Source organism: Lissotriton vulgaris, chromosome 4_1 (genome assembly GCF_964263255.1).
Source record: "Lissotriton vulgaris chromosome 4_1, aLisVul1.2, whole genome shotgun sequence".
NCBI classification, from domain to species: domain Eukaryota; kingdom Metazoa; phylum Chordata; class Amphibia; order Caudata; family Salamandridae; genus Lissotriton; species Lissotriton vulgaris.
In genome coordinates this window covers 2,116,632,609-2,116,645,221 of record NC_141691.1, presented here as the reverse complement: position 1 = coordinate 2,116,645,221, position 12,613 = coordinate 2,116,632,609, and the positions used below count along the sequence as shown (strand labels likewise).

General features: G+C 45.1%; 1 protein-coding gene across 1 annotated transcript in view; it reads right to left on the bottom strand.

The window, feature by feature from the left end:
* Positions 1–12,613, bottom strand: part of LOC147725154 (uncharacterized) — a 253,304-nt gene that overhangs the window by 70,583 nt on the left and 170,108 nt on the right. The window contains exon 5 of the mRNA XM_086918194.1: positions 8,105–8,208. Coding sequence (XP_086774320.1) covers positions 8,105–8,208 — 104 coding nt within the window. The remainder of the gene's footprint in view (positions 1–8,104; positions 8,209–12,613) is intronic.

The following is a 12,613-nucleotide window of genomic DNA, read 5'->3' as shown; positions in this document are numbered from 1 at the left end:
TCCCACCTCTGTTCCGCTCCTGGGTCAAGCTGTTATATCAGACGCCGGTTGCAAAGGTGCTCATCAATATATCACATGCATTCCAGATTACCAGGCGGCCCAGACAGGGGTGCCCACTTTCCCCGCTGCAATTTGCCAATGCAGTAAAACTGCTAGCGGCGAGACTGTGGCAGCATCGTAATGACAAAGCCTTAAGATGTAATATGCGACAAATACTTATATCATTTTATGCCGATGGTATCACCCTATACATCTGTAACCCACAGCACAATTTCAACCAGATTCTCAGGGAATTTATAATCTTTGGGAGGCTGTCAGGGATCCAGATTAACTGGGGGACATCTAGTATTTTTTTCCGCTGACGAATGTGACAACTCGCTTTCCTCTAGGACTACCCCTTGGAGTGGTGTGTTGAGGAACTGCGCTATTTGGGAGTACGTGTAACTAGAGACAGGGAGGAACATATGATGATGACCTATGGTACTACAATGACCCTTATAACAGATTGCGTTATCCGTTGGATTGCGCTCCCCCTGTCCATGGCGGGATGTGCTTCCCTTATTAAAATGGTGATACTTCCCTAGTTACTCTACCTCTTTTTAAATATTCCGTACTACCCAGGAACTTTCTTCTTTAAAAAACTCCGTTCAGAGCTGACGTGGCTTGTATGCGGGGGGAACAACCGAGACTTCAATGGAACGTCCTTATTAGACCGTACTCACGGAGAGGTTTCAGAATACCAAATTTTGAACTGTACTATGTCAGTGCGCAGGCTCATTATGCTTGGTTTTGAGTGTCACACCCACGTTACATGCCGCAAGTAGCAGTGGAACATTGGCGTTCTCACCCTATCCCCATTGATGGTGCTCTGTATGAATCGATTAGCACTAGAGAAAAAATGCCAACCACCATTACATTCACGATAGCGGCATGGCAGCGCATAGGGTGCATGTTGAACGCTGCTATCATATACTCTCCGTTCCTGCCACTCATATATCATCCTGCCATGCCCCTTCTTCAAGAAACACTTTTTCATGCCTTTTGAGCACGCACCCATATTCGCACCTTGGGGGACTTATACTGCGAAGGTCGTTTTTGCAATGGGGAACAGATATTTCAGGGACTACAGTGCACCCCGCTTGACACATTTCTTTACATCTGTCTCAGACAGGGGATCTGGTCTATCACCCCGAAATTTCTGGAAGAGCTGCAAACACTGGAACCATTACAGTTAATGCTGAAATGTACGTCGGCTAAACAACTTGTTTCCAAAATATGTAGGATGGTACATACGCAGAGGGAACTACCAGTTTCACTGTCCTGCACTCGGTGGAGTGAGGAATTGGGGTTTGAATTGACTGATGACCACTGGGAGTTCTGCTGCTTACAAACGGAACGGGTCTCGGACAGTAGTAGACTCCGCATAACACATTATATATTCCTGCACAGGATATACTATACCCAGGCTAGGATGCACAGGTACCAATTTAGAGATTCAGATAGTTGCGATAGATGCTGAGTGCCTGGAGCCGATTTTCTACACTTGGCATGGGAATGTCCTGGAGTGAATGAATACTGGGTGCAAATTTTGGCGGCTCTGTCACTAATGATTAACATGCACATCGACCCCACCCCGCTGATGGCCCAACTCGGTGATGTTAAATCACTGCAGGCGGCACACCGCAAATGCGTTGCTCTAGCACTGCTTATGGCAAAGAGACGGGTGGCTTGCCACTGGGGCAGGGGTCGGGCACCCAAATTTAAGGATTGCGTAACAGACTTAGTAACTTGTCAGGAGCGGCTCACTACATACGCTAAATTACTGCCTAGTGCTTCAAAGCCTAGCGATATCTGGGCCCCCTTAACTTGTCATTTATTGACACACCCACCTACGCCCTCGTAGTGTAACAAAGAGACACATATGCCATGATAAGCCTAGACAATGCACGACAAACAGAAGGGGCGAATGCCGGTTGCGATGCGAAGTTCCGATGTTTTGGGTATATATATCACAGGATGCATAGGACTGCCCTTATTGTATAAGCGAATGTGGCATATTAATAGTGTGCCAACCCTGGCACACTAATAATGTGATGTAATGCTCAGCCATTTTATATGCAGATACTACATATTGTATGTATAATGGACGCGGGAGGCACAATGATTGTATCAAAGGATGTTCGAAGAGATGCTAATGATGCTTGTTATGTGATAAAAACCCTATAAAAAGAAGTTTAAAAAAAAAAGACAAATGGGCACAAAAGACTAACAGGCACAAAAGATAAGCTAGCACAAAAGACAAATGGACACTGAAGCAGAAAAAGAACAGAATAACACAAAAAAAGAAAAGAGGCACAAAAGACAAGCGAACACCACAGACAAACAGGCGATAAAGCAGAAAGACACAAAGACCACAAGAGCCAGAAAAGGCAAATGGGCACAAAAGATACAACAGGCACAGATGCTAAGCACAAAAGAGCACAGAAGGCAGAGTGCACAGCACAGGTCAGAAGACTAGCCTCTGGGGGGCAGAGGTTGGGTTAGTGATGGAGAGGTGAGGAACAGTGCATGGTACCTGAGTGGAAAGTTCGAAACACTCTGTGAGGTGAACCCTGAGCACTTGAGGGTAATGAGGATACTTCCTGGGGGTGAAGGGTGCATGGGAGGGAGATGAGTGGGGTGATCAGTGCAAATGATGTAGAAAAGTACCTCAGAGGCGGCCGGGACCCTGATGGGACGCAGGTGAAGGATGCTCTAATAGTGCGGACAGGATCCATAATGGGAGGGTGAAGAAGAGATCTTGAGGGGCAGAAAGTACCAAACTGTGGTGGAGAATACCTAGGTCTGTGGTTAACCGGTATATGAGGGGACAGAGGGCAACCTATTGAGACAGCAGAGGAACTGCAAGGAAAGAATGGTGTTAGAGGAACCAAGGAATAGAGGGGAAAGTTGGAGTAGAGAGAGTACCCGGGATGAGATGAATGCAAACATGCCTAGGGAGAATGGAAGAGAGATGACTGGAATATGGAGAGACCAAACATTACTTCAGCAGGGATGTATGGAGTAGGGCTAAAGGAAAGAATAGAAAAAAAGTTAACTAGAGATAACGCAGACAGAGATGACTTCATCATGGATGCAGCAGAGAGTACCTGAGGAAAGGCTGATCTAGAAACCTCTGGCAAGAATAGAGGAAAGGTTACTTGGAGAAAAGGCAGGTGGATATGACAACAGCAAGGATGGAGTAGAGAGTACCTGAGAAGGGTTGGAGAAGAGTTTATCTAAGGAGCATTAAAGGGAGAGCGCAAGGGATGGGCAAGGGAGAAAGTACCTGAGATGAATACTGTGAGTAACAGAGGCTAGATTGCTGAGAGATTGGCCAGGCAAGGGTTGCATGAGCAGGTTAAGAGAAGAGAGAATGAGGTAGATGTAAGATAGAAAGTACCTGAGAGGTATGGTGGACAGAGAGCACCTGAGAATGGAGGAGAGAACATGAGGTATAGGTAAGACAGAGAGTATCTTAGGGGTATGGGGCAGGGAGTGCCTGAGTGATGGAGGAGTGAACATAGGGGATAATAAGAGAGAAGGTTCTTGAGGGGTATGGAAGACAGAGGGCGCCTGAGTGATGGAGGAGTGAGCTCAGTGATGGAAGAGAGCACCTGAGAATGGAGGAGAGAACATGGGGAATAGGTAAGACAGAGAGTATCTTAGGGGTATGGTGAACAGGGAGTGCCTAAGTGATGGAAGAGAGAGATTGAGTGATGGAGGAGAGAACATGGGGGATAAGTAAGAGAGAATGTACTTGAGGGGTATGTAAGACAAAGGTTGCCTGAGTGATGGAGGAGAGCACCTGAGAATGAAGGAGAGAATTAGATTAATGGTATATGTATTCATGTTCTTAAACTGATTCGAGATGTCATTTGTATTTGTGATTGCAATGATTTAATACTATTTTAATTGTAGATATATTTATGTTTAATACCTTGTATACTTTGATGGTTTTTCTACAAATGACCGAATAAAGTTATATATGATGATGATGATGATGAGGAGAGAACTAGAGGAATAGGCAAAAGAGAGTACCCGAGGGGTATGGTGGATAGCGAGATCACGCGTTATGGCAGAGAAAATGGGAGGGATATTTAAGATAGAAAGTACCTGAGAGGTATGGTGGACAGAGACCGGCTGAGTGATGGAAGAGAGAACATGAGGAATAGGTAAGATAGAGTGTATCTTAGGGGTATGGTGAACAGGGAGAGCCTCAGTGATGGAGGATAGCGCCTCGGTGATGGAGAAGAGAGCCTCAGTGATGGCGGAGAGAGCCTGAGTGATGGAGAAGAGACTCAGTGATGGAGGAGAGAGCCTCAGTGATGGAGCAGAGATCCTCAGTGATGGAGGAGAGAGCCTCAGTGATGGAGGAGAGCGCCTCAGTGATTGAGAAGAGAGCCTGAGTGATGGAGGAGAGAGCCTGAGTGATGGAGGAGAGAGCCTGAGTGATGGAGGAGAGAGCCTCAGTGATGGAGGAGAGAGCCTCAGTGATGGAGGAGAGAGCCTCAGTGATGGAGGAGAAAGCCTTGGTGATGGAGGAGAGTGCCTCAGTGATAGAGGAGCACAATCAAAGAAGAGTGCCTCGCCACTTACATTTGCAACCACATTTATGGAAAGTTGAACACGCTGTTTGTCGTTATCAACTGGGTATTTTTATTTATACCAATTACTTTTTTGATTAGACTCTGTTTGTCAAACACAACATATTATGAACAGACAAAAACATATGTACAATGTGAATTTGAACCAAGGTTAGACTTTTCCACACAACAAAGTGTCACAAACTAAATGTAGTCATTAATCACGAAAAAATAAAAAACAATGTGAAACAGACAGTGACATTAGATATGCATGGCAATAAATGATAAACACACTTTCAAATGAATAGAGCATTGATTGAAGCAAAGAAAAGTAGAAAGGAGGGAGGAAAAATAGGAAAGGAGCGCGAAAATGAATTCGGGATTCTTTATCAGCCAGCGAATGCTGGTATACAAGTTATCCTTTTCTAATTGGCCGACGCGTTTCGAATCCAGGGGCTTGTTTCCCGGATTCTCATCAGGGCACAATTACTCTGTCTGTGAAATTTCAAAAAGGAGAGAGCTTTTTTAAGTATCATGGGTAAAAAAGGGGGGCAAGACTCCCTATGTTATGACACTCAGTTGGGGGACCTACCAGTTCTTTGAAGAAACAAATTCAGAGGACAATTGTCAGTGCAGGCTGGATGAGCTCCATGAGGAGTCCAGTTGGCGGGGCTTCCTAAAACAAGGCGAGTTGACATTAGCACAGCTAAAAAGTGTTGCTGCCAGAATGTGCAAATTGATTGGGGACAAACGTACCGTCAGTTGTTTCAGAGGTTGAAGGTGACGGCTACCTTTAACGTAGAAGGTAAATTCTTCTGCAGGCTCTCGCTGAGAAGGCGGCCAATGGCGCTGTGTGCAGAAACATAAGTATTGGTATTGGGAGCTGGGGTCTGAGCTATCGCTAAATACTATACTGACTTGCAAAAGACATACCTTTTAAATTTTATCAGAGTCGGTGCAAAGGGGTCTTGGTATCCGATCAAACTTTTTATGGGGGTCCGGCGTGTACAATTTTCACCGTGCTCCGTATCCGCTGATGGAAAACGGAAGAGAATTTAGTTAGTTTTTAGCGTTGACCGCAAGTAAAACAAAGACCAGCGGCGAGGTACCACGGGAGCATCGCTCACCTCCGTGTTGCTCGGTAAAGGCCTCCAGCGTTCTGCGTGGTTCCAAAGATGGACGCTGTCGTTGTTGCCATGGAGAAGAGCATTAAGAAGTTTGCTAAGCCTTAAGGGATTTGTAGTTTGCGCTATTCTGTGCTAATGTCAGGAAATTGCATGGATTGTATCATGTGTGTTGATTGGAACTGAGGAAAAGCTGAGACGCGACCCGTACGGTCATCAGGCACCAGGACACTATTGGATCAAAGTCTCGCGACTTCGGACAAACTATTAAGGCCCTTCTGTACACTATTAAATTTCAGGATTAAGTATGCTTCCTTTTTGAGGAGCATTCTGTCCAAGTCTGCGTTGTTCTGTGATGGACGTAGTGTATGCAGTACCGTCCATCTGAGGTCATTGGCATCATGGTTGGCATTCAAGAAATGTTCAACCATGGGGGCAGTCATGATTTTGTTTTCAATTCTGGACCGGTGTTGGCAAATACGTGTGTTAACTTGTTGTCTAGTTTTGCCAATATAGATTTGGTCACAGGGGCACTGAACCAGGTAAACAACATTCTTGGTTTTGCAGTTGGAAACTTCTGAGTGTTTCCATCTGGTGGCCCTATGTTGGAACTCGTCGCCCTCGATTGTATTTGGGCACACGACACAGGTACCACACTTGTGATGTCCTGTGATCGGTTTGAGGTTCCACTGGGTCAGTAGATCGCTTTTCTTTTTTGGTAAAGATACATCCGCCCTCATGATATGCTGTCCCACATTTTGGTTTCTCTTATAGGCGAACAAAGGTTGTGGGAGTGGACATTCTAGATTCGCCATTAAGTGCCAATTATTCAGCACGGTTTTTCTCAGTTTATGTGTGTCTGGTCCAAAGGTGGTAACACAGACCAGTCTTTCGAGTGTCGGTTTGGGCCGTACTTGTAAGAGGGTTTCACGGGGGTTGAAGCGCGCTCTTTTGAGAGAGTGCTTCAACAGTTTCTTTGGGTACCCCCTTTCCTGCATTTCTTGACAAAACGTCTCTGCGTGGGACGTGAAGTCTTCCAAGTCAGAGCAGTTTCTCCTAATGCGCAACAGTTGCCCATATGGAAGGTTAGATTTCAGATTCCTGGGGTGGGCACTCTTGTGGTGCAAAATGGTATCCCTGTCCGTATCTTTTTTGAAAAGAGATGATGTTTGCTATTTCAACATCAAGGAAGGTCATCCTTTCATTGCTCTGTGCCATCGAGAATTTGATGTCACCACGCCTGTTGTTGAGCCAGTCATGGAAAGCTACCAGGTCAGTCTGACTCCCCTGCCACAGGAGCCAGACATCATCTATGTAGCGGAACCATTGCAGGATGTGCTGTTTAAAAGGGTTATTGTTGTCAACAAATTTCTGTTCGTACTGAGCCATGTACAGTACGGCCATTTCAGGGGCATAAGGGCACTCCATTGCGGTGCCCTTAACCTGCAATCTTCTTTGATTGTGCATATAATTTGCCCAGCCTCCCCACTTGTCCTCTAGGGCCAAGCTCCCCTTGTGCTTCTATTTCAGTGATGGAGGAGAGCACCTCAGTGATGAGGAGAGACTCAGTGATGGAGGCGAGTGCTGCAGTGATGGAGAAGACCACCTCCACGATAGAGGAGAGTGCCTCCATGATGGAGGACAGTGCCTCCATGATGGAGGACAGTGCCTCAGTGATGGAGGAGAGTGCCTCAGTGATGGAGGACAGAGCCTCAGTGATGGAGGAGTGCGCCTCAGTGATGGAGGAGAGAGCCTGAGTGATAGAGGAGTGTGCCTCAGAGATGGTGGAGAGCACCTCAGTGATGGAGGAGAGAGCCTGAGTGATAGAGGAGTGCACCCTGGTGATGGAGGAGAGAGCCTTAGTGAACAGCTAGTATAGGATTCCAGGGAGACAGAAGAATCTGATTGAAATGTAAGTATCATCCCTGGTAGAGTGTTTGGTATTTTTGGAGGAGGCTCATTGTGTGGTATTAACAATAAAACATATCCCCATTGCATTGCTCAGCCCTTGAAAAAGTGTCACGCTAGGTGCCACACAATAGAGATGGAAACGTTGCACAAACAAAACTTTTCAATTCAGCATGCTCCCTCTGTGAGTCATGATATATGTGTTACTTGTGGACTTTTCTCATGGTTGTGATATGAATAATTCACACATTAGCCTGTGCTAGGTCCTTTGTGAGTCATAGCCACTGTCATTGGCTGCAGCTTCCACAGGGAGCTCTGGAACCTGCCTAGTGTGCATTACACAGTCACATATATCTACATCATAGCTTCTATCTTTTTGGATGCAAACACACAATATTAATCTAAAAAAAATATATATTTTTTTGTTAAAATAAATGTAAATCTCACAGACTGCTGCTGCAGGCGGTCCCGTTCGCCCAGTAGATTCCTTCCTCGCTCTTCCGTAGACCCACCCAAGTGTGGTGGTCACAAGAAATGGCCATTAAGAAAGTCTGCATCAAAAAAGAAAAATAATTCAGCTCTTTATTTTCTACAGTTATCAACTAATAACATCAGACGCAATAAATTAATTAATATTTTGGGCAATCGTATCCTCAGTTACAAAGTTATACATTAGAAACATCTTCAAAATGTATCTGATTAAAAAAAAAAAATGTAAACAATATTTGCTTAAGTCCAAATTTAATTCGAGGTGGGTTTGAGAAAATATGAGCAGTGTCATTTTTTTGTGCTACATGTTTTTTGGTCGAGTCTAAGTTGAGTGCATGTGCTGTGTTGGAGACATGCTGTATCCCCTGTGTGGGCTTCGAGCACACCCATCGTTTTTAATTGGTTCTTTTGTGTGCCGTCCTAGAAATTGGACTTTTCCGTGGTGTATTGGCTGTTTTTGCCCCTCCTTTTGGTGTTTGGCCCCTCCCAGGGCTACAGGCCCAATGGCATGTACTTGTTCCCGCCTGTCTATTTAGGTTATTTTTGGTGCACAGTTTTTTTTCTTGGCTTGTGTCTCAAAGTGTGCTCAGCTGATGCCCTTTGCCAATCAAAATGTAGCTGTGTATGTGTGTGTGTAAACAAACCTCAATTAATTATATGCTCTTGGAGCCCATGCGGCTCGGGCCATACTTTATTTTTCATATTATTATACATTTTACATTACCTGCTCCTTGGATTGAAGCTTATGTTTACTAGGTTTTTTAAGGCAAGGAAAAGCCGCAGCCGAGATTTGAACCCTGTTTTCCTGTTCGAAAGTGGCAGCTCTGAATGTTATACCACATCCTCTCTCCAAGACAATAAGCATTTTTTGTTTTTTTTAAATCTCAGGGGCAGTTGTATCAAGATTCCATTTTGCGATTTCTAAATAGCGATTTTTAAGGAATCGCTATTTAGAAATCGCAAAATGTGTTGTATGTAAAAAATCGCTATTTTTTAGCGATTTCTTAATCTTCCTTATTTGCGAATTCGCAATTAGGGAATCATTTCCCATTCATTCCTATGGGCCAGGAGGCCCATAGGAATGATTGTGAAATTAATCTCAATTTGCGATTCGCAATTTGCTAATTGCAAATTGAGAATAATTTCAAGGGTGCAGGGGAGTCTCAAGGACACCCTGCTGCACCCCTGAAATGTACATGTGTGGGCATATGGTGCACATACATGCCCTATGGGCATGTGTGTGCGTCACATGCCACCTTAAAAAATGCCAAATTGTACATTTTTAAAAGAATTCGCAAATTAACATCAACTAAAAGTTTGTGGTAATTTGCGATTTCTTAACCAAAATTAGCAATTGAAAAATGCTACATACATAGCATTTAAGGAATCGCAAAATTGTGATTCCTTAAATGCTATGGCAAAATAAGGAATCACAATTTTTTGCGATTCCTTAATTTGCAAATTTTTGATGCATGCCAAAACATGCAAATAGACCGTGTGCGATTCAAAAAAGGCTTGATACATCTAGGCCTGAGTTTCCCTCACTAAGTCACCATGCACTCAGCCTTAACCCCTTCCTCCCTTTTGTTTCCCTGAGAGCCCCTGTTAGCACATGGAAAGGGCGCTCCCTTAACAAGTCATGAAAGAGTGGGGTCACAGGCTGACCATGTTGCTTTTGAGGCCTGCGTTTTCAAGAGGTGGAACAAACAGTGCTTCAAGCGCATCATGTTTGCACAAATAGCTTGCTCGTTCCATTTTTAGTCGCTCCGACTTGAAAATAGGGCCATCATTCTTGTCTCTCCCCTTCCGCTGGTGACATTTTCTGCGTGCAGTGACCTGGTGACTGCTGCCTTTGATAGGTAACTGAACACATTTTTGCAGATCTCTGTGTTGCACCCAGCAGGGAAGAGCTGGGAAAGACATTGCAGCACTGAAATAGTAGAGCTGAGTTTGTATCCATGGTAGCAATGCACTTTAGCTCTTTGCTTCCAAATGAGATGTTTACAGAGCCCAATAGGGCATACATCCTGCTTTTGGCATGCACTCAGCAGCAAAAGTAGTTAGAAACACACAGGTTCGCCTTTTTCAGAAAACATTAATTAATTCTTTCCGCACCACCCATCAAGGACACTGAAAAGAAGTCTGGATATTTCAGAATGGTGGCCCGGGTGCCTGCAGTAGAACTGCATCTCTTTTTCGCAGCAGGAAACCAGAGGAAAAACAATAAGCAATAACCTCTTGCCGATGCTCAAGCTGTTTGATTGCAGCACTTTATAGCCAAGTGCCTGCGCCCTTTCCCTATTGAAAGGTTGGCATTTTTAGGTCTCGGCCTGATCCAGTGCATGCGCTGCCCTGGCCGAGACATTTAGTAGCTGATTTAAAAAGTGCTACCAAAGCAGCCACCTGCTTACTGTCACGCGCATGAGTGCGTGCTCTGCTGCGCACGCATCCCCAGTGTGTTTTAGCACGTCATCAGAGTGATCGTGATGACTTTCACGGCCATGCGGCGTTACTTTTACTGCCATGCGGCCAATGCTTGTTTTTCTACCGTTCCATCTTCAGTTTTTTCAAGGTTGCAGGTGTTTTAGGACTGTGTGTTACGTCCTTGATTAACTGTTTTTGCTTTTAAAGATAATGCCACCCCTTTGCACTAACGTGGGTTTTTAAAAATGAAGAGAGAATTTCTGTTTTTTAATTCCTATTGTAACGCACCGTGAATCGCTGGGTCTTGCCTTATGTTAGCCCTCTCTATAGAGGTGACAAGTCTCTATCCCATGTATTAAGAGTTAACCCTTAAAGCAATGAGACCCGTGCCTCGCACAGTCGTGTATGTGTGATTGGGGGCGGAGGAAGACTTCAGAGGGTCACACCGCTGGCCAAATGATGCAGTTCCACCCCAGAAAAGAGCTGACCTCGCCCACCTCATCCATTCCCCTTGTCTTTACCTTGCAGAGCTCCTGTCCCGCAGCTCTGTGTGGAGAGAGTTCTCTCCAAGGAAGCGAGCCGATCCCGCCCGAACCCAACCCTACATCTCAAAGATTCTTTTATATCCCTCCATGCAGGTGTGTCGTCCGGGGACTCCGTAGTCCCCATATGCATTAACCTGCTTTGGCATCTAGTCCTTTATGCTTGGGGTTTCATCCCTGATCCTCTAATCACCACACTGCTCCCGTGTATAGTAGCCCTTTGCCAAGTGACATGCCACAAACTCGGGCGGAAGCCCCAGAATCTGCACCATGACCGGCAGTGAGACACGTACACATTGTACTGGGTGTGGCTATCAGTGGACAAACCCTCACAGATTAGCAACCTCGGAAATGGACCTCCTGAAAGGGATCCTAGCTACCAATGACGTCTTGCTGTGTAATCCTCGGCATATATGGCTGTTCATGTGTTGGGCATTGTCCTGTAAATGGATACCTTTATTGCCTGCCGCGCATTGGTTTGATTCGAGTAGCCTGCGATAGCAGCCCACTAGCGTCCTTCCTCGGAGGTTGTAGGGTATATACGCAGAACACTTATACCAGACGGAAAGTGGACAGGTGGGGCTACGTTGGCTCCCATGTAGATGGTTTATAATCCTAAACATTACTGCTTGTGTAGCCCACACATCACATACATGAACTGTTTTTTCTTTTGCCTCCAGCGCCCTTCCAGAACCGACCACCAGGTTGATTTAACTCTCCCCCTTGCTATCTTTTCAGATTGCTTCCAGCCCATCTACCCTGCCCAGGGCCTTTAAACCCAACAAGCTGAGCATTCCTAATTCCCCCCTCCCCCCTCGCCCCACAAAAGAATACCATGGAGGTGGAGCCCCAGGCTGGGAGAGTCCATCTGTGGGGCCGGAAAATAGGGGCTGGGAGGAGGAGGACGTGTGTGCCAGCAGCGAGTACCAAGCAGTGTCATGTATTTTGTTAGAAATTCTCTCACCTTGCTAAGGTTACAAAATACTCATTAAGTGGCGGAAGTACTTTTACCGTTTTAGCCAGGCTTAACTTTGAGTGGGACTTTGGACAGCTGTTGAACGGGTTTTGCCACTTTTCAGACTGCTCTAATATTTGCAGATGATGACATTAAATTGCGCCTAAAAAGAATGGCACTACAGCGGCACTGTCGCTTTCCATGTGTGCAATCAAAGTGATGCTCTTTGCAACCTTATGAATGGACTGGGGTAAGAGCAGCTCAGAAGAGTCAAATAAGTATTTAGACCACTTATAATACTATACAAGAACATCCGCTTACAATACATGAGTACAACTGCTTTAGGGGCTAAGAAATTAATGAACATGTTGTGAAGTTATAACATGTTAATTTAAAAAGAGAGGTACCCCCAAAACCAGGGTAATAGGGTACTTATCAACAGTAAAGTAAAGGTATCCCTTGGTAAGTTTCTTCACTAATCAAGCCCACATAGTGATATTGGACATTTACACTGAACAACATATAACAGAAACGTGTGTAAAAAAC